The sequence below is a fragment of the Mobula birostris genome, chromosome 32 (genome assembly GCF_030028105.1).
Source record: "Mobula birostris isolate sMobBir1 chromosome 32, sMobBir1.hap1, whole genome shotgun sequence".
NCBI classification, from domain to species: Eukaryota; Metazoa; Chordata; class Chondrichthyes; order Myliobatiformes; family Myliobatidae; genus Mobula; species Mobula birostris.
The window spans coordinates 18428300-18450985 of NC_092401.1; the positions used below are offsets into that span (position 1 = coordinate 18428300).

At 44.4% G+C, this 22686-nt stretch overlaps 1 protein-coding gene across 1 annotated transcript; it reads left to right on the forward strand.

Annotated features, from left to right (window-relative positions):
* Positions 1–12397: 12397 nt before the first annotated feature.
* Positions 12398–20885, forward strand: LOC140191098 (uncharacterized). Its single transcript, XM_072248187.1, has 2 exons — positions 12398–12426; positions 18560–20885. Exon 2 carries the CDS (start codon positions 19262–19264, stop codon positions 20696–20698), a length of 1437 nt encoding a protein of 478 aa, XP_072104288.1. The 5' UTR covers positions 12398–12426; positions 18560–19261; the 3' UTR covers positions 20699–20885.
* The last annotated feature ends 1801 nt before the right edge of the window (positions 20886–22686 follow it).

Below are 22686 nucleotides of genomic sequence, written 5' to 3' on the forward strand. Positions count from 1 at the left end.
TTTTGCCTTTGCTCCCATGCTGGGAGTGGGGTTCTGCTAAAAGTATAATCTTCTTTACCAAAATAAACTTTATTCATTATAAAAATATTCACAAGATTAAAACAGTGGAACATCTTTTTGTTCATAGACAATGTTTCATGCTAAATCAGTTTTTTATCACACCAATAGCACTGTTGCCATTCATGTGACCCCCTAGGGTAGTACACTACCACAATAATTCACCCAACCCAGCCTCTCTCTGTCCAATAGTGGAAGAACCCTATACTGTGGTCCTTCTCCACCAAGCCCTTGAGATGACTGCACCAAACTTCAGTGCATCCATCCTGCAGCCTGGAATATTCCAGTCAGAGCATTTCTCTTTGCTCATCTTAATATGCTGGGAGACGATCAACTGTGGGTGACAAAAGGGTATATTTCACTGAGTTAGCAGCACTTGATGTCCATCTATGTCTGCAATGAAGATAGTCTTGACAGTCTGCTCAGGGAACCACCTCACAGTATGCGTTGAGTCCTTCTCATGCACTGTCTGCAGAATGTTTCCTGTTGATCACTGCCTGATGGATTATAAGGCACTGATGAGGCCTCACCTTGAGTATTGTGAACAGTTTTGGGACCCTAATCTTAAAAAGGATGTGCTAGCATTAGAGAGGGTCCAGAGGAGGTTCACAAGGATGACTCTTGGAATGAAAGGGTTATCATATAGAAAACCATAGAAAAACTACAACACAGAAACAGGCCTTTTGGCCTTTCTTGGCTGTGCCGAACCATTTTCTGCCTAGTCCCACTGACCTGCACACGGACCATATCCCTCCATACACCTCCCATCCATGTATCTGTCCAATTTATTCTTAAATGCTAAAAAAGAAACCGCATTTACCACCTTGTCTGGCAGCTCATTCCACACTCCCACCACTCTCTGTGTGAAGAAGCCCCCCCCCCAATATTCCCTTTAAACTTTTCCCCCCTCACCCTTAACCCATGTCCTCTGGTTTTTTTTATATGAGGAACATTTGATGGCTCTGGGCCTGTACTCACTGGAATTTAGAAGGATGAGGGGGGACCTCATTGAAACTTTTCAAATGTTGAAAAGCCTAGACAGAGTAGATATAGAAAGGATGTTTCTTAGGGTGGGGGAGTCTAGGGCAAGAGGGTACAGCCTCGGGATAAAGGGTGTCCATTTAAACAGAGATGTGGAGAAATTTCTTTTACCAGAGGGTGGTGAATTTGTGGAATTTGTTACCACAGGCAGCCGCGGAGGCCAGGTCATTGGGACTATTTAAGGCAAAGATTGATTGGACACAGCATCAAAGGTTTCGGGGAGAAGGCCGGGGAGCGGGGCTGACGAGGGGGAAGATGAAGGATCAGCCATGATTGAATGGCAGGGCAGGCTTGATGGGCCAAATGGCCTCATTTTATTCCTATGTCTTATGGTTTTATGGTCTTATACCAATAGAACAAAGGATGTTGATTTATATATTGTGTGAAAGGTGAAGGAAAACTGGTGACTGCCTTGGCAGAGGAGTGAGGGGCAGGCCACTCCTGTGTGAAATACAGCAATACAGGAAAAATCTCACTCCTGATGGCCAGTTGTGGATGTCAATGAGAGGAAGTACCACTGTCACTGACTCCATTTTCATTTAACCTGCCGGTTGCACTCAATCAAAGTACAACTGTGTAAGTGGTCTATGAGCTACCATTGTTACTTACCACCTATGTAACAGGAAGGATGTTATAAGGTACATTCATTTGAGAAAGAATGTTGTTCAATGCATCACAGTGATGCATGCATTAATATACTGGTTGCAAGTATGAAAACACTGCTTTTCTGTGAACTAGGTATCAATTTTTCTATGGAATAAAGAACAATTTTCCAATGGGAACGCCCAGATGCGTTTTTCACCAATGTTAACTTAGCAGGTTAATAACATAAACACGAGGAGATCTGCAGATGCTGGAAGTTCAAGCAACACACACAAAATGCTGGTGGAACGCAGCAGGCCAGGCAGCATCTGTAGGAAGAGGTATAGTCGACATTTCGGGCCGAGACCCTTTGTCAGGACTAACTGAAGGAAGAGATAGTAAGAGATTTGAAAGTGGGAGGGGGAGGGGGAGAACCGAAATGATGGGAGAAAAGATTTCGGGTTCTCCCCCTCCCCCTCCCACTTTCAAATCTCTTACTATCTCTTCCTTCAGTTAGTCCTGATGAAGGATCTCGGCCCGAAATGTCGACTGTACCTCTTCCTATAGGTTAATAACATGTTGGTGTTGTGCAATTCCATTGACTATAACATGGTGCACCAGAACAGCTGTTGAGAGGACTTTACAATATTTAGAATAAAATGGTGAGGCCAAACTATAGTTCAAATGTTGAAATTTCTGTCAAAAGGAGAGACAAAACACCTCCGAGATTTTGACCTTCGACTATTGCAGAGGCTGAGGTGACAGACAATCACCCACCTCACTGCCTCGACCTCACCCAATGATATTGCCAAATGAGTACAACTATCGCAGTAACTGAGGTAATCGACGATCATACACGTCACTGTTTCACCCTCACCCAATGATATTTCATTCATCTCCACTGCCTCTACCCTCACCTAATGATATATTTCTAAATTTGCATAAAATTGCATTTATGCTTTTTGATTGCGATGGTAGACACAATCAAAAAAGAAATGAATGGGTTATTCACTGTACATATTTTGTTTCCTGGGGTCCTTGTGTTTATTCAGATACAGTGGTCGAGAATTGGTTAAAAAAAATGATAAACGTAACATACTGAAGATGCAATCAGACATTCAAATGTGTTAACTTTTTGTGTACACAAGACACTGTATCATTTACCTGTTGACCAGAGACTATTATAGAAAGAATATGGCCACACCTTCAGTTCACATTTGACGGTATCACACGGAGGAAACAAACATTTTTCGTTTTGTTCATGTCATGTCAATGAGGTTGCTCTGCCAAGGCTGCAAGAAATTGCAGAGAGTTGTGAATACAGCCCACATCAGCCTCTCCGGCATTAACTTTGTGTACACTGCCCACTGGTTTGGGTAAGCGGCCAACATCATCAAGGACCCCCTTCTGGCAGGGACGTTCTCTCTTCTCCCCTATCCCTTCAGGCAGAAGATACAAAAGCTTGACAGCCCATAGCACCAGGCTCAAGTATAGATCCTATCATGCTGTTACCGTACTCTTGAATGGACCTCAGATTCACTAAGATAAATTCCTGATCTGCCATTTACTTCGTCATACCTCTTTCACCTTATTTATCTACCTGCACTACAATTCTCCGTAACAGCAGCACTATGTTCTGCATTTCATTTCCTATTTACTGTGTCGACCTTCTTATTTATGGCATGGACTGTCTGGATGGCACACAAACAAATGTTTTCACTGTATCTTGGTATATAACAATTGAATGCCAATGTCAAGAACTCATATTTAATGTCAACCATCTCTCGACACTCTCAGTCCTGCTGCAGAGTCTCAACCAGAAATATCAGGTATCCTCTTGCCCCTACAGATGCTGCTCGACCAGTGGATATTGTGTGGCATGCTGCACAAACTCATTACAGGTCAGCAATAGAGGCATTATGTTAGCCTGTATCTGCATGCATTTATTTTACAGGACAGATACGATACCACAGAAATCAAGGGTCAAAAATTTTACATAATTGTTACTTTTAAGTTTGTTTGAAAACCAAATGAAAATGCATATGGTTCATCCTGAAGGCTGTGACAATAACGTTTCTTCAGCACTATTTCCACTCGTAAGTTCAAAGCAGAACTAGTCCTTATGAGAGATCTTGGTCCGCTGCTGTTCACTCTGCTGACTCACCACTGTGCAGCAATACACAGCTTGAATCACATCTTCAAGTTCGCCGATGACACGACCGTGGTGGGTCTCATCAGCAAGAATGATGAGTCAGCATACAGAGAGGATGTGCAGCGGCTAACGGACTGGTGCAGAGCCAACAACCTGTCTCTGAATGTGAACAAAACAAAAGAGATGGTTGTTGACTTCGGGAGAGCACGGAGTGACAACTCTCTGCTAAACATTGTTCCATTGAGATCGTTAGAGGCACCAAATTTCTTGGTGTTCACCTGGTGGAGAATCTCACCTGGTCCCTCAACACTAGCTCCATAGCCAAGAAAGTCCAGCAGCGTCTCTACTTTCTGCGAAGGCTGAGAAAAGTCCATCTCCCACCCCCCATCCTCACCACATTCTACAAAGGATGTATCGAGAGCACCCTGAGCAGCTGCATCACTGCCTGGTTTGGGAATTGCACTGTCTTGGATCGCAAGACCCTGCAGCGGATAGTGAAGTCAGTTGAGAAGATCATCGGGGTCTCTCTTCCCGCCATTACAGACATTTACACCACACGCTGCACCCATAAAGCAAACAGCATTGTGAACCACCCCACACACCCCTCATACAAACTCTTCTCCCTCCTGCCATCTGGCAAAAGGCACTGAAGCATTTGGGTGCTCACGGCCAGACGGTGCAACAGTTTCTTCCTCCAAGCCATCAGACTCCTTAATACCCAGAGTCTAAACTGACATCTACATCATTTATTATTACATTGTAATTTGTCCTCTGCTGTGCCTATTGTCTTGTTTATTATTTATTATACCGCCTGCACTGTTTTGTGCACTTTATGTAGTCCTGTGTAGGTCTGTAGTCTAGTGTAGTTTTACATAGTCTAGTGTAACCTTGTGTTGTCTCACTTAGTCTAGTGTAGTTTTGAGTTGTTTCATGTAGCATCATGGTCCTGGAGGAACGTTGTTTCATTTTTACTGTGTACTGTACCAGCAGTTTATGGTCAAAATGACAATAAAAAGCGACTTGACTTGACTTGAAACGAGGACTGTTTATTCTCTTCCATAGACACTTGCTGGATTTTGTGTGTCTCCAGTTTAAAGTATTAAGCAGTTTATGGTGTGTGCTAAATCCAGATCTGTGACAAATTAATTTCCTAACAATTGTGGGAAGTTCATAAGCTTACTCGCTTAAGGATTCCCAAGTCTCAACTTTGCCTTAGTGAACGATTGCAGGTGAGGTTCAATTTCCATCCAGCTGTACCTGTGACAAATGAAGCTACGAGAGTGCAGATGATGGAATTTGGAGCCAAGCAAGCAACAAATGGAGGAATTGAGAGCATCAGGCAGCTGCTGCATTTGCTTCCAGACTCCACCTTCCTTTTCTAAAAGACTCCATCAATGGCAGCTCTTGTTTGTCTCCACCAATCACCCCCAGCCTCTGTCACTATTTCCACTTCCCCCCATTTAACTCTCTGACAATCAGTTTTCCTCATCCGGATCCACTGATTCCTTGCTGAATATTCCCCTCTTCCTTTATATCAGCTGTATCACATAGAGTCATAGAGTCCTAGAGAAGTACGGCACAGAAACAGGCCCTTCAGCCCCTCTAGTTCATGCCAAATCTGCCTATTCCCATTGTCCTGCACTGGACCATAGCCTTCCATCCACATACCTATCCAAACTTCTCTTAAACGTTGAAATCGAGCTCGCACACACCACCTGTGCTGGCAGCTCATTCTGCACTCTCCTCTACCAATTTCAGTCCAATTGAATTGTCTCAACACAAAACCACGACTGTATATTTCCCTTTACAGATGTACCCTGAGCACTTAGCTCCTCCATCTGGCGTTCTCCTTACGTTTGGAACGGTCATACCAGGGACGATAACAAGAGAAATTCCAGGATTCAGGATTGTTTACTGTTGTTTTTCAATACATGACTGTAAAGGAGAATAAAATGATGCAGCATTAAAAACACAATAAGCATAAAAAACACAACAAATATAAACCTACAAGCAATACTGTAAAACACAGCATGCAAGTAACAGTTGAGTGTGCCCATATATACATAAGATTAGGTTATATACATAAACAACAGGAATTCTGCAGATGCTGGAAATTCAAGCAACACACATCGAAGTTGCTGGTGAATGCAGCAGGCCAGGCAGCATCTCTAGGAAGAGGTACAGTCGACATTTCAGGCCAAGACCCTTCGTCAGGACTTTGGGCCCTTTTTACACACCTGTCTCTGTAAGTGTCCTGAATAGTGGGAAGTTCACATCTACAGATGTGCCAGGCTGTCCACACCACTCTCTGCAGCGTCCTGTGATTAAGGGAAGTACAGTTCCCATACCAGGCAGTGATGCAGCCAGTCAGGATGCTCTCAACTGTAACCCTATAGAAAGCCCATACCAAACTTCTTCAACCATCTGAGGTGAAAGAGGTGCTGTTGTGCCTTTCTCGCCACACATTTGGCATGGTTTAGTGATCGATAGCAAGTATTATTTTGACTTTTTTACTACTTCATTAACTATTTTTCTTTCTTTCTGTATTTCATTGTCCATATAACTCTCATAAAGTAATTTCTTATAGGGTTTAACACATGTATAGTATCACCTTTGTTTGCAGATACCCCTTGCTGCTGAATCAGAAAGGAACAAGAAACCACTTTAAAAGATTTTTATTACACAATTAGTGTAGTCAACAGTATTCAGCAGAATGTTCTGCAAACAATTGGGCATGCCCCCAGGCAGGACTAAGTTTAAGTTGGACAACACTCATGGCTTTGGAGTGAAGGCCAACATATTATGTGAGTATGACCTCCCATATATGAACTTAGTCCTGCCTACTGGAGAACGTGGATGGAGGGCAGTCATGGTGACGTCCCTGGTATAGTAGCAAGTTTTTAATAAGTTAGGGCTTGCTAAACAGAAGGAAAGCAAGGAGGTTTGGATCTTGTTATTCGCTAGGTAAAAATACATAGAACATATTTACCACCTTTACTGTGGTAACTCTAGAAAGGCAGAAGGTTGTCTTGAGTGAACTGGCTAAGTCAACAATGAACAGAACAACAAAGCCAAAACCCAGCAAAAGCACGCTCGCTTGTCAGGAGGCTTTGGGAAGGCTGACAGATGAGGGTCTGGATCTCATCAAAATAAGGAGCTAATGGCTAAGGGTTGGGACTCCAAAAGGTGGGATAGCAATATTTGCTCTGATCCTGAAACGGTGTTGCGATGGTCATCAGGACCACCGCCAACAGCGCACGTGTGGAGTTTCACGCATGAGAATCTGACAGTATTCATCTGCCCGGTGATGTTCCATAGTCATAAAACAACAATTGCCCTGGATGGTGAACAAATGGTACTCGAGGAAAGAGTGAACAGAACATGAAAGTCTGAAGAGAATGGGGCAATGTGGGATAAATATATGCAAAAGACTGGGGAAACCCCACAATACGTGGTTAACTTGATTGTGGGTTAAGGGTGCATCTAACTATGGAGGAGATTAACAACTTTCTTTCTCTTTCTATATAGGATATTCTTAACAATTAGATATGAAATGAAAATGGGGAGCCTATAGACTTCTTTGTGTGAGACTGACATGCTCTTTTGAGGGTTTACCCTTCCACAGTAGACTAGGAAAAACAGGGCACACCTCAGTTGAGGGAATTATGATGGCCTGATCATACAGGAGTTTATTGCATCCACCATTATCAGTTATACCAAGGCAGAGTGTGTGGGCCGTGTCTCCCAGAAGCATCTTCTCAGTGTAACACCTCGCTGATGGAAAGCAAAGGGTTTTGAGGTCAAAGGGAGGTATGGGTGGAAGTAAAAGTAGCACAGGCTGTAACCTCCACCTGGCCTGCAGAGAGATGTTTCAGACCCTGTTGATACCAGGAGTGAAAAAGGCAAAGACCGATGATAAGCCCACGAAACCATTTATGCTGTATGGAAACATCATCGTGATGAGAAGGAAGCCTCTTCTAATAAGGAAGCTGAGCCCAGTGCCCCAGGCTGAGGTAGAAAGAATAGTGAAAACAATGATTGACAGCAGGGGCAAGTTAATGGGTGCGGGTAGGTACAGGGTCTCCTGGCAGTCAGAATGATGGAGCCTCTCCACCAGGGGAGAGCTGAGACCTTGTGTAGTTAACACTTTATAGTGGAAGGACAGAAACAAGCAAAGGGTTAATGCTCTGTTCGAGTGACTAGCTATTGGGGAGGGACTGCTGATAGAAACCCAAATACTGATAAACATGTTATGTGAAGGCACACAGTAATTGGAATAAAAGTTCTGCAGGGACAGACAGTGCAGACAAAATTGGGAAATTTCATATTTGGCATCTTTAAGGCGACTGTTTTAGTTAGGCTAGTGAAATTGGGTTAGGGTTTCACCCCAAACTGTTGACTGTTTATTCCCCTCCATAGATGCTGCCTGACCTGCTGAGCTTCTCCAGCATTTTGTGTGTTGCTCTGGATTTTCAGCATCTGCAGAATCTCTTTTGTTCATGAAAACAACCGAATTTAGTTTATCCACTTTTCCAAAGAAACATTTTGATAAAATCCTTGTCTCTATTTCTGAAGGCTAGATCCTATAGGTATCTTGAACCGCTTTCTCAACTTGCCCTGTCGCTTCAAACAAACCATGATCATCATGGTTTCCTGTACTTGTAATAGAATGGTGCTCTCTTTTCATTCTTATAGAACACATCCTGTTTCTTGGCACTAAATATCACATGAGAGCTGTTTAACATTTACACCACCACATTTGAAATTTATTACTATCAAGGTCATAGAGAAATACAGGCCATTCAACTCATCAAGTGTGTTTCACCATTTCAACATGGCTGCCTTATTATCCATCGTAACCCCATTCTCCTGCCTTTGACACCTTGATTAATCAGCAATCTCTCAACATCCGCTTTAAATATACCTAATGACTCGGACTCCACAAGTGTTTGTGGCAATAAATTCCACAGATTCTCCACCCTCTGGCTAAAGAATCCTCATCTTAGCCAGGGCATCAAAGGTTATGGTGAGAAGGCGGGGGAGTGGGACCAAATGGGAGAACAGATCAGCTCATGATAAAATGGCGGAGCAGACTCGGTGGGCCGAATGGCCGACTTCTGCTCCTTTGTCTTATGGTCTTATGATCTCATCTGAATGGACGTTCCTTCATCCTGAGGCTAAGCCTTCTGGTCCTAAACTCCCCCACTAAGGGAACATCCTCTCCACATCCACTCTATCCAGGCCTTTAAATATTTGACCGGTTTCAATGAGATTCCCCCCTCACTTTTCTAAACTCTGGCGAGTACAAGGCTGAAGCCATCAGAAACAGCTCATATGATAATCCCTTCACTCCTAGAGTTACCCTTGGGAACTTCCTCTGGACCTTCTCCAATGCCAGCACGTCATTGCTTGGATAAGAGGCGTCAAAACGGCTCACATTACTGCAGGTGCAATCTAACTAATGCCTTACAAAGCCTCAGCGTTACATCCTCGCTGTTATATTCTAGTCCTCTTGAAATGAATACTAACATGGCATTTGCCTTCCTTAGTAAATCCAGGCAGGGTCAGGAAATCTGAAGGGAGGAGTGGGTCAGGATAAATTACCTCATACACAACCTGAACCTTTCCTCAGGATAGGCCATTCTGCCCATCAATCTGTACAAACTCTCATCCTCATTTACAGGAGCCTGAAAAACAGAGGGTGACCACTAAGCCCCTCAGTCCTGTCCCTGGATTTCTGCCTCTGCCACCTGCCAGTGAGCTTGAGATGATTTGACGTGGCTGAGAAATTATCGCAGGGGGGCCAGGGTTTCAGGTTTCCAGTGCATTGGGATCTCTTCTGGGGAAGTTTTGAGCTGTATAAAAAGGACAGATTACACTTGAACCCGAGAGAGATCAATATTCTCGTGGGCAGTTTGCTAGAGCAGTTGGCGAGGATTTAAACTAATTTGGAAGGTGGATGGGAACCAGTAATGGGACTGAGGATGGGGAAGTTGGTATAGTGCAGTGTGCAGTGAGACTGAGCAAGGACTCACATACGATTGGGTAAAATCGCAGTCAGTGGGATAACTTGAAGTGAAACAGGGGGGAAAAATCGAAAAGGGTGATGAATACAGAACTGAAGGTTTTATATTTGAATGCACAAAGAACGCAGAATAAGGTAGATTATCTTTTGGCACTACTAGAGATTGCAGTTATGATCTGGGAATCGCCAAGTCGTGGCTGAAAGATCATCTTTGGGAGACTAACATCCAAGAGTACGTTGTGTCAAAAGGAAAGGCAAGAAGGCAGAGAGGGTGGGATGGCTCTGTTGGTAAGAATAAAATCAAGTCGTTAGATAGGTTACATAGGATTGGAATATGCAGAGTCCCTGCGGGTAGAGTTAAGAAACTGCAAGGGTAAATATAGGAAGGAGATTGAAAATGTAGCAGAGTGGTGCCATAATAACAACCTCTTACCCAAAATCAGCAAGACCAAGGAGCTGACTATTGACCAGAAGGAGGAAACAAGAGTTCCACAAGCCAGTCCTCGTCGGAGGATCAGCAGTGGAGAGAGTCGCCAACTTTAAATTCCTCTGTGTTACTATTTCAGAGTATCTGTCCTGGGCCCAGCACACAAGTGCATTTGCAATGAAGGCACGTCAAGGCCCCTACTTTGTTAGGAATTTACGTAGATTCAACATGACATCTAAAATTTTGACAAACTTCTATAGATGTGCAATGGAGAATATATTGACTGACGGCATCATAAACTGGTACGGAAACACCAATGGCCTTGAACAGAAAACTCTACAAAAAGTAGTGGATGCAGCCCAGTCCATCATGGGTAAAGCCCTCCCCACCCAGAGCACATCTACGTGGAAATGATGCCCCAACAAAGCAGCACTCATCGTCAGGGACCCCCACCACCCGGAACATGTTTTATTCTCGCTGCTGCCATCGGGAAGAAGGTATAGGAGCTTCACGACTCGCACCATCTGGGTGAGGAATAGTTATTACCCCACAACAATCATCTTCCTAACCAATGAGAATAACTTCACTCGCCCTATCATTGAAATGTTCCCACAAACTATGGATTCACTTTCAAGGACTCCATCTCATGTCTGTAATATTTGTTGTTTATTTATTCATTATGATTGTTTCTTTCTCTATTTGTACAGTTTGTGTCTTTTGCATACTGGATGAATGCCCACGTTGCTGCAGTCTTCTCATTGATTCTATTGTGATTATTATCCTATCATGGACTTACTGAGTATGCCTGGAAGAAAATGAATCTCGGGGTTGGAGATGGTGACATATATATACTTTGATAATAAATTTACTTTGAACTTTGAACCTGTCGCTCTCCGTGATAACAGATTGCAATGGTCACTATTCTGTGAGTGATGAGACTTCCGTCCCGACTTTCTGCAGACTGAATAAGACAATGAGTTCTCTGTGTTTTGTCCCAGGCATTCCTCATGGCTTTCGGCCAAATAAGAATGTCAAGAGTGGTTAAACTCCTTCTTCCATGCTCTTAACCGAATTTTGGTTCATTTTCACTGACTTCAAAGGGCTGTATCCCACACAGCTTGTTGTTTCAATACAACGCTCACCTCTAAAGCATGAGAGCAGATTGGTAGGCAAATATTTGATGGAGCAGGGTCAGAAACCAAAGAGGGTACAGGATGACGCAGGGCTTTGGAGCCCCAGAAAGAGATGGGCGCCAGAGTTTATTGGTGAGAAGGAAATCAGACCAGAAGGATTTGGGTACGAATGAAAGATCAGCAACATTTGGAAACTGATTGACTGAAAAAATGTTGGTTATTTCTGCAAAATGCTAGAGAAACCCGTAGGTCAGGCAGCATCTATGGTGAGGAATAGTCAACGTTTCGGGCACAGATCCTTCTCCATGTCTGGTCTGTTTATTCCTCTGCTTAGATGCTGCCTGACCTGCTGAGTTACAGCAGCACTTCGTGTGTGCTGCTCTATATTTCCTACAAATGCAGAATCTCTTGTTTCTGTTGACATTGAGTATACTATCTGTGCCAGCTTAGTGCTGAGTGTTCTACATAAAAGTATGGACTGCCTTTGTGGCATGTGGCGTGGAGCCGGTGCTTGAACACACCGCGGAAGCCTGGTTTTGATGGAGAAGTAGAGATACGTCTCCACCAAAGGAGGTGCAAGGCGCTCCTTCCCTCCGATAGCTGCAGGTCACCCTTCGGCCAGAGTAACAGATGCTTAATCCCCCGATTAGAGCCACGGGAAGCACTGGGAGCAGGTGGTGGGTGGATGGTCATATGCGCAGCTGGTGCATATCACAAGGTCCTGGTTATGCGACCACTGACGCCAGGCAAGCAATCTCTGAAGAGTATTGATAATGGCTCGGGTCACCCCTCTTGCAAAAACTACCCTGAAGCAGGCAAGAGCAAACCATCTCCGTGGAAACAATCACCAGGGCAACGTCACAGCAATTAAGTTTACCCAGGAACCTCCGCGCCACAGAATTCACGTGGGGACCAGTTGATCAAATGCGCAGGCGCAGGGGGTCACAGCTCGGGCCGGGAAATTGCGCATGCGCTCAATGGGCTAAAAGCGTGGAAGAACCGGCAGCAGGTAGGACAGGGTTTTCATCAGCATCGGTTTCCCTCCCCGACAGAAGAACAATTACTGTGACCTCCTCACAATCTGTGATCCCACAAACCCCGGGCAGTCCCGGTCTATCACTTCCCTCTCAGACCCACGATCCGGGTCCAGGGAATTTTCTCCTGATGAACAAAAGTGTTTGCGCGATTTCTGCCGCGCATGCGCATCACTACAACCGAGGCGGATAGACGGGTATCTGTTTCGTGGGGTATTCTGGGTATGAAGGCAGCCATTGGTGACACTGGCAACGTTCCCCCCCCCCACCGCAAATCCCTAGGGTATGATTGGGAGCGGATGGATCTCTCAGCTGAGTTTCGGCTTTCTAAATCCAAAGATAGGAACTCGGAACAAAAATAATATCAGTGAAGAGTCTACTTTCCAGTTAATGAAAATGTTAATTAGTGTTCCACGGGGGAAAAAATTATATATATAATCCTTCCATCAGCGTTAGTTTTTGAGAACATCACGTTCGTTATCCCTTTTCTTGTTCTGTCCCTTCTACCTGCCAGTGCAAGTTTTGTACCAGTCTTTTTGTGTGCATAGTATCAAACACCCTTATCCTGGGAAATAAGTAACCTGTAGCTTTCACATCACAAAAGTGCCACACTTCAGTGAGAAGGACTACAACCCTTCACATTCATTGGCATTGCCATCAGTCAGGAAAGACAGGTGGATGATATGGCAAAACTACAGACAGTGCAATGGGTTGCAGTATAAGCGGGGACAAAATTGTAAAGGGAGATAAATGCAGGAATGAAGGTGTTATATTTGAATGCACACAGTATATGAAATAAGATAGATGATCTTGTAACACAGTTGGTGGTTGGCAGATATGACGTAGTCATTGCTGAAAGATGATTGTAATGGGAGCTTAATATCCAAGAAACGCAGTGTATCAAAAGGACAGGTATTTAAGAAGAGGAGGAGGAGTGGCCCTGCTGGTTTAAAAATGAGATCAAATCTTTTGAAAGAGATGACATAGGATCAGAAGATATAAAATCCTCGTGAGTAGAGTTAAGAAACTGCAAGCTTACAAAGATTTTGATGGAAGTTATTTTCAGGCCTCCGATCAGTAGCCAGGATGTGGTCTATAAATTACAATGGGAGAGAGAAAAATCATGCCAATGTTACGTTAGTTATAGTGAATTTTAATCTGCAGATAGATTGGGAAAATTAAGTTGATGCTGGGTTCTAAGAGAGAATTTATGGAATGCCTATGAGAAGGGTTTTTGGAACAGCACATGGTTGTACCCACTAGGAGATCAGCATTTCTGGATTGGGTGTGAGTAATGAACTGGATATGATCAGGGAGCTTAAGGTGAAGGAACCTTCAGGAAACAGTGATCATAATACAATAGAATTCGCCCTGCAATTTGAGAGGGAGAAGCAAAAGTCAGATGTATCAGAATCAGGATTAATATCACTGGCATATGTTGTGAAATTTGTTAACTTAGCACAGCAGTACAATGCAATACATAATATAGGGAAAAAATAAATCAATTACAGTAAATATATGTATATTAATTAGTTAAATTAAAAATAGTGTCAAGAACAGAAATAATATTTTAAAAAGTGAGGTCGTGTGCATGGGTTCAATGTCTATTTGGGAATCGGATGGCAGAGCGGGAGAAGCTGTTCCTGAATTGTTGAATGTGTGCCTTCAGGCTTCTGTACCTCCTTCCTGATGGTAACAATGAGGAGAGGACATGTCCTGGGTTATGGCAGTCCTTGATAATGGATGATGCCTTTCTGAGGCACCGCTCTTTTCAGGTCTTGGAAGCTAGTACCCAAGATGGAGCTGACTAATTTTACAGCTTTTTTGTAGTTTCTTTTTTCGCAGTAGCACCCCCTCCCCCAATACCAGACTGTGATGCAGCCTGTCAGAATGCTCTCCATGGCACATCTGTAAGTGTTTTCAAGTGTTTTAGATGCCGAACCAAATTTCCTCAAACTCCTAATGAAATATAGCTGCTGTCTTGCCATCTTTATAGCTGCATCAATCTGTTGGGACCAGGTTAGATCCTCAGAGATCTTGACACCCAGGAACTTGAAATTGCTCACTCTCTCCACTTCTGATCCATCTATGAGGATTGGTTGATGTAATCAGCTCTTTCATCTTACTGACACTGAGTGCGAGGTTGTTGCTGCGACACCACTTATATATCTCGCTCCTGTACGCCCTCTCGTCACCATCTGAGATTCTACCAACAATGGTTTTATCATCAGCAAATTTATAGATAGCATTTGAGCTATACCTAGCCACACAGTCATAGGTATAGTGAGAGTAGAGCAGCACACATCCTTGAAGTGCACCAGTGTTAGTCATCAGTGAGGAGGAGATATAATTACCAATCTGTAGATGTGGTCTTCTGGTTAGGAAGTTAAGGATCCAATTGCAGAGAGAGGTACAGAGGCCCAGATTCTGTAGCTTATTGATCAGAATTGCTGGAATGATGGCGTTAAATGCTGAGCTATAATCAACGAACAGCATAATGACATAGGTGTTTGTATTATCCAGGAGATCTAGGGCTTTGTGAAGAGCCGTCTAGGGCTTTGTGAAGAGCCGTTGAGATTGTGTCTGCTATAGACCTATTGTGGTGATAGGCAAATTGCAGTAGATCCAATATTGCAGTGGAATAAGTGGAATTACAGAGACTTGAGAGAGGAGCCAGCCAAAGTTGATAGAAAGGGGACACTAGCAGGGATGATGGCAGAGCAGCAATGGCTGGATTTTCTGGAATCAATTTGAAGGACACAGGATAGATACATCCCAAAGGAAGAGGAAGTATTCTAAAGGCAGGGTGATGCAACCATGGCTCACAAGGGAAGTCAAGGACCTCATAAAATCAAAAGAGAAGGCATATAATATAACAAAACTAGTTGGAAGTTAGGGGATTGGGACATTTTTTTAAGAATAAGAGAAGGCAGATAAAATACCATAAGGAAGAGGGTAAGATGAAATATGAAGGTAAGCTAGTCAATAATATCAAAAATATATTCAAAGCTTTTTCAGATATATAAAGAGTAAAAGAGAGGCAAGGTTAGATTCTGGACCACTGGAAAATGATGCTGGAGAGATAGTGACGGGGGACAAGGAAATGGAAAGATGGACTGAACAAGTATTTTGTGTCGGTATTCACTGTGGAAGACACTAGTATTATGCTGGAGGTTTGAGAGCGTCAAGGGGCAGAAGTGAGTGCTGTTGCTATTGCTAAGGAGATGATGCTTAGGAAACTGAAGCGTACGATGGTATATAAGTCACCTGGGCCTGATGTACTACACCCCAGGGTTCTGAAAGGGATAACTGATGAGGTTGTGGAGGCATTAACAATGATCTTTCAAGAACCAATTGGTTCTGGCATGGTTAAGTGGCACTCCGCTCTTTAAGAAGGGAGGTAGGCAGAAGAAAGGAAATTATAGGCCAGTTAGTCTGACCTCAATGATTGAGAAGATGTTGGAGTCAATTGTTAAGGATGAGGTCTCAGGGTACTTGGAGGCACATGATAAAACAGGCTAAGATAGGCATGATTTCCTTAAGGGGAATTTTTGCCTGACAAATCAATTAGAATTCTTTGAAGAAATAACAAGCAGGACAGACAAAGGAGAATCGGTGGATGTTGTGTACTTGGATTTTCAGAAGGCCTTTGACAAGGTGACACTCATGAGGCTGCTAAACCAGTTGAGAGCCCATGGTATTACAGGAAAGATGCTAGCATGGATATCAGTGAGACCCGCTGCAGACTGGGAGATCAGTTTGTCAAGCACCTTCACGCCATCCGCCACAAAAAGCTGGACTTCCCAGTAGCTGCCCATTTCAATTCTACTTCCCATTCCCATTCCAATATGTCCCTCTATGGCCACCTGTACTGCCACACATATTCTGTCTCGGTAGCCTCCAACCTGATGGCGTGAGCATTGATTTCTCGAACTTGTGGTAATTGCCCTCCCCCTCTCCTTCACCATTCCCTCTTATACCTTCTCTTCTTACCCTCCCGTCATCTCCCTCTGGTGCTCCTCCCCTTTCCCTTTCTTCCATAGGCTTCTGTCCTCTTGTATCAGGCTCTCTCCAGCCATTTATCTCTTTCATGAGTCAACTTCCCAGCTCTTTACTTCATCCCCTCCCCCTCTCCTGGTTTTACCTATCATTTGCCACGTTGTATTTCATCCTCCCCCTCTCCTGCTACCTTATCGTGACTTCTCCGCTTCCTTTCCAGCCCAGATGAAGGGTCTTGGCTCAGAATGTAGATGGTTTAGTCTTTCCATAGATGCTGGCCTGCTTTGCTGTTCCTCCGGTATTTTGTGTGTGTGTTCCATGAATAGAGTACTGGCTGATTGGCAGGAGGCAAAGTGTGGGAATAAAGGGATCCTTTTCAGATTGGCTGCCGGTGACTAGGGGTGTTCCACGGGGGTGTGTGTTAGGACTGCTTTTTATATTGTACTTAGATTATGAAATTGATTGCTTTATGGGCAAATATAGATAGATGGAGGGGTGGGTAGTGTTGAGGAAGCAGAGAGGCTGCAGAAAGACATACAGATTAGGAGAATAAGGGGGGCAAAGAGGTGGGCAGGTGGAATACGTTGTCGGGAAGCATATGGGCATGCACTTTGGAAGAAGAAATAAAATCATAGACTATTTTCTGAATGTGGAGAAAATTCAAAAATCTAAGGTGCAAAGGGATTCTCATGCAGTATTCTCTAGATTTGCAGGTTGAGTTGGTGGTGAGGAAGGTGAATGCAATGTTAGCGTTCGTTTCAAGAGGACTAGATTATAAAAGCAAAGATGTAATGCTGAGGCTTTATAAGCACTGGTGGGCCTCATTTGTAGTATTGTGAGCAGTTTTTGGCCCCTTGTTTAGAAAGCAGTGTGTTGACATTGGAGAGGGTTCACAAAAATGATTTTAGGAATGAAATGAGTGTTCATATGAGCAACGATTGAAGGCTTTGCCCCTTTGTGCTTTAGAACATCATAGAATTTGAAATGATACTACAGGTCGACCTTCACTAATCCAACTACCTGTAATCGGTTCCTTCGATAATCCGCACTGATTTCAAATTTTCCGCACAACTGTAATTTCAAATTTTCTGGGCCACCGTACCAATCTGCTGCGCATTGTTCTGGTTGCGCTAGATCTGTTCACGTGTTGACGCGCTCTTGTAAGCACAGACAGGCGATCCCTGCTTGTTTTCCTGCATTTATTAATATCATTTGTGTGAGGCGTGGCCACCCAGTACCCGCCTGTCTCACCTGCCAGCGGCGGGAGAGCTGGCGCATGCTGGGTCGGTCCACCTTCTCGCCCGCCTGCCGGCAGTCGCGCACTGCCCTCCGGTGTCACTCGGCCGGTGCTCCATTCTCTTCTGCCTACGACCTTAGACCAGACGTGGTGACCCGCTGAACTTAAGCATATTACTCAGCGGAGGAAGAGAAACTGACGAGCATTTCCTCAGTAACTGCGAGTGCAGTGTAGTCTTTGGGGTAACTGCAAGTCTGTGTCTTTGCTGTCGCTTAGCTCACGCTTGAGTGCTGGAAGTGGGTACGCTTTATTTTTTGCCGATGGGGAGGGGGGGTTGTTGTTTGCTGCCGCTTTACGTGTGGGAGGGAGGGGAGTGGGGGAGGACTTTGGGGTTCTAACATTTAACTGTCATTCATTCTTTGGGGCACTCCTCTGTTTTCGTAGATGGTTGCGAAGAAAAAGCATTTCAGGGTGTATATTGTGTACATTTCTCTGACATTACATGAACCTTTGAATCCTTTGATATTTTGAAGGTATGATGAGGCGGTTAGCTATTGCTTCATGTGATCCTTCTGTAATTCAGCATTTTCACTATGGTGCCGGATTATAGAAGGTCGGCCTGTATTGGAGAGAGACAAATTGAGCCAAGTCACAGATCGAAGACAGAAAGTAATGGGCCATTCCAATATAGACAGGAAAACGGTCAGAGAATTTGATCGTCAGTCCCAGTAAGAAGACGAGGAGTTGTTCCTCCAACTTGGTTTGAACCCTGCTGTAACAGTGTAATGTCAGACCTCACCGTAATGATTAAAATGATCTTATCTGAAATGTTGTCATTCACCCATTGATGTCTTTTGAAAATCTTTTTACAGGTTAAAATGGCAAAGAATTTGTGTGTGGGGATCTCAAACACAACAACATGTCAGATTTGCTCTCTCAGTCCAGATATTTAAGGAGTGTCCAGATATATCCTTTGTAATGCCAATATATCTGTTGTTGGTCCTTGAAGATGAAGGAGTGTCTCATTGCATTGAAAACGAGCTTTGTGTCTGAACTGAAGTTTTCTGTTCTAACTCAGTGAAATCCAATGGAAACAGGCTGCTAACAACACACTAGCATTTGTTCACTGGAGATCAGTTTTTAAACTACACAGGGATTCACTATGTCTGACTTCTGAATTGCCAGAGAACTGACCACAGGGAGATATCATTCTCCTTTTCTCAGTGTGGGAAGGGATTCACTCACTCAGCCGACCTGCAGACACACCAGTGAGTTCACAGTGGGAAGAGGCTGTTTACCTGTCTTGTGTGTGGGAGGGGATCCACTGAGTGATCCAGCTTGAAGATACATCAGCAAGTTCACACCACAGTGAGACAGTTCACCTGCTCTGACGACGGGAAGCAATTCTTTGTCATCCAAGCTGGAGATATCTCAGAAAATTCAAGCAGGGAGAGACTGTTCACTTGCTCCATGTGTGGGAAGAGATTCACTCAGAGAGATTCTCCTCCACAGATGGGAAGAGATTTATTCTTTCAGCTGGTCTGCTGACACACAAGTCAGTTCACACTCAGGAGATGTTGTTCACCTGCTCAGACTGTGGGAAGGGATTCACTCGGTCATCTGAACTGAAGGTACACCAGCAAGTTCACTCTGGGGAGAGTATTTTCGCCTGCTCAGACTGTGAGAAGGGATTCACTCAGTCATCTCACCTGCAAATACATCAGCGAATTCACACAGGAACGAGGCCGTTCACCTGTTCCGTGTGTGGGAAGGGATTCACTAAGTTATGCCACCTACAGACACACCAGTTAATTCACACTGGGGAGAGGCCATTCACCTGCTCAGACTGTGGGAAGGGATTCATTCAGTCATCTGAACTGAAGCTACATCAGCGAGTTCACACTGGGGAGAGGCCATTCACCTGCTCAGACTGTGGGAAGGGATTCACTCAGTCATCCCACCTACAGAAACACAGGCGAGTTCACACAGGAGAGAGGCCGTTCACGTGTACTGTGTGTGGGAAGGGATTCACTCAGTTATGCCACCTACAGACGCACCAGTTAATTCACACTGGGGAGAAACCATTCACCTGCTCAGACTGTGGGAAGGGTTTCACTCAGTCATCTGAACTGAAGCTACATCAGCGAGTTCACACTGGAGAGAGGCCGTTCACCTGCTCAAACTGTGGGAAGGGATTCACTCGGTCATCCCACCTACTAGCACACCAGTCAGTTCACACTGGGGAAAGCCCATTCACCTGCTCTGAATGTGGGAAGGGGTTTCCTCAATTATCTCACCTACTGGCACACCAACGAGTTCACACTGGGGAGAAACCATTCATCTGCTCAGACTGTGGGAAGGGATTCACTCTGTCAGCTCAGCTGAAGGAACATCAGCGAGTTCACACTGGAGAGAGGCCGTTCACCTGCTCTGAATGTGGGAAGGGATTCATTCGGTCATCTCACCTTCTGACACACCAGCGAGTTCACACTGGAGAGAAACCATTCACCTGCTCAGACTGTGGGAAGAGATTCACTCAGTTATCTCAACTGAGGGAACATCAGCGAGTTCACACTGGAGAAAGGCCATTCACCTGCTCTGAATGTGGGAAGGGATTCATCCGGTCATCTCACCTACTGGCACACCAAGCACTTCACACTGGGGAGAAACCATTCACCTGCTCAGACTGTGGGAAGGGATTCATTCAGTCATCGCAGCTGAAGATACACCAGCGAGTTCACACTGGTGAGAGACCGTTCACCTGCTCAGACTGTGGGAAGGGATTCATTCTTTCATCTCAGCTGAAGATACATCAGCGAGTTCACACTGGGGAGAGACCATTCACCTGCTCTGAATGTGGGAAGGGGTTCACTCAGTCATCGCAACTGAAGGTACATCAGCGAGTTCATACTGGAGAGAGGCCGTTTATCTGTTCCGAATGTGGGAAAGGATTCACTCGGTCATCCCACCTTGTGGCGCACTATCGAGTTCACACTAGGGAAAAAGTTTAAGTATCCTGCCTGCTGAATATTTAACCATCACAGTTGCTGAATTCAGAAGCAATTTCAAAAGTGACTGCTGTTTTGAACTCTGTAATTACTGCTGCTGCTCATCACACCCAGTTCTGCACCCTGGACACTGGGCATGGGAGGAGTCTCCTCTGCTGGTGTTCACCTTTACTGGGACTGGAGTTTAAGGTTTGGGATCTGTGATGAATAAATTAGTTATATTTTAATCTCTGTCTCTACTTAGTGAATCTACAACACACCCATTGTACATTTAGGGAGTTAACTCAGCCCTGTTGCTTCCTGTCTGTGTTTGTTCAACGACAGTTCTTTTCAACATCCCTGCTGTTCACCTTTTGTTCTCCCTATGGTGTTGGGTGCCAGTCACCCCTCTGTGGGTGAAGAGGTTTCCCATGCACTTCCTGCATGACTTTCTACAGACTGAAGAAAATGAGCTGACTGCAGTTATGTCTGACATGTTCTTCATCTCTCAAATCTCTGGCCAAGGAAGAATGACATTGGTAGTTAACCTCCTTATTCCCTGCTCATTTCAATATTCCAACCTTTAGTTGGATGTTCAATGGAGGAAGGTCAGAAACTAGAGATGGGACAACATAGGGCAGAGTTAGGGGCTCTGGACAGTGGTAGGGGTAAGAACGTATAATGAGGAACGGGGTATAGCAAGAAATGACGGAGTAGCAAAATTTGGAAGCTGATTTTGATAGAAAATAATTAGGTTGACAATATTCTTGCGGACCGGCCGACTGGGGACTGGTGGGTGTTCAAGTAGGGTTAAACTCACCTCAACATGTCTTTTACAGTTAAGGTTGCCAACTTTCTCACTCCCAAATAAGGGACAAAAGTAGCAGTCAAATCACGGGACACTTTACCCCAGGAAAGACTACCATGACCATGAAGCCTTGCGTGGGCACCTGTGTGCGCATATGTGTACGAGCCGATTTTTTCCCCCACAAATCGGTTTTGCCTTCATCTTCCTGACTATACTGTACATACTTAGTTTCTACTTTATATAGGCTGTGTTTTTATCATATAATTCCTGCTTTTACTATATGTTAGTGTTACTTATTTTTGGTCATATGTGTTACTTATTTTCGGTTTTATGTGTTATTTGGTATAATTTGTTAGGTTATTTTTTGGGTCTGGGAACACTCAAAATTTTTTTCCATATAAATTAATGGTAATTGCTTCTTCGCTTCACGCCACTTCGGCACGAAAGGCTTCATAGGAACGCTCTACCTTAGTGGGGGAAATACGGGACAAGGGCGGTCCGGTATGGGACAAACAAATTTAGCCCAATATACGGGATGTCTCGGCAAATACGGGACAGTTGGCAACCCTGTGTTCAAGTTCAACAGTGCGTGACAGGGAATGAGGAAAGGTGCAGCTGACTCACATTGTTTCCTCACGGCGCGGTAGCACATGCTTTGCGGCCCGGTACCGGTCCTCAGCCCGGTGGTTGGGGACCGCTGCCTTAGGAGGATAAGTTGACCGAGCTAGGACTTTTCTCTTTGGAGCAAAGGAGAATGGGAGGTGACTTGATAGAGGTGTACTAGATAATAAGAGGCATGAATCGAGTGGACAGCCAGAGATATTTTCCTAGGGCAGAATTAGCTAATGCCAGGGGACCTAATTTCAAGCTATTAGTAGGAAAGTATAGGGTGGGGGGGATGTCAGAGATAATCTTTTACACAGAGTGCTGGGTGCATGTAGTGGTGGTAGAACCAGATGCATTAGGGACATATAAGAAACTCTTAGGCACAACAATCATAGAAAAATGGAGAGCTATGTTGTAGGAGAAGGTTAGATTGATCTTATAGTAGGTTAAAAAGTCGGCACAATGCTGTGTGCTGAAGGGACTGTACTGTGTAGTGTTTTATGTGAACACAGCAAAATGGCACTATTTTCGGGAAGACACCATTGTCATTTGGACCGGTTGAGCCAAGATCAGCGATACACTGGCCAGAGGTCACACA

Coding starts and splice junctions, on each gene's coding strand:
- LOC140191098 (XM_072248187.1), top strand. CDS start 19,262: ATGTTGTTCACCTGCTCAGACTGTGGGAAGGGATTCACTCGGTCATCT.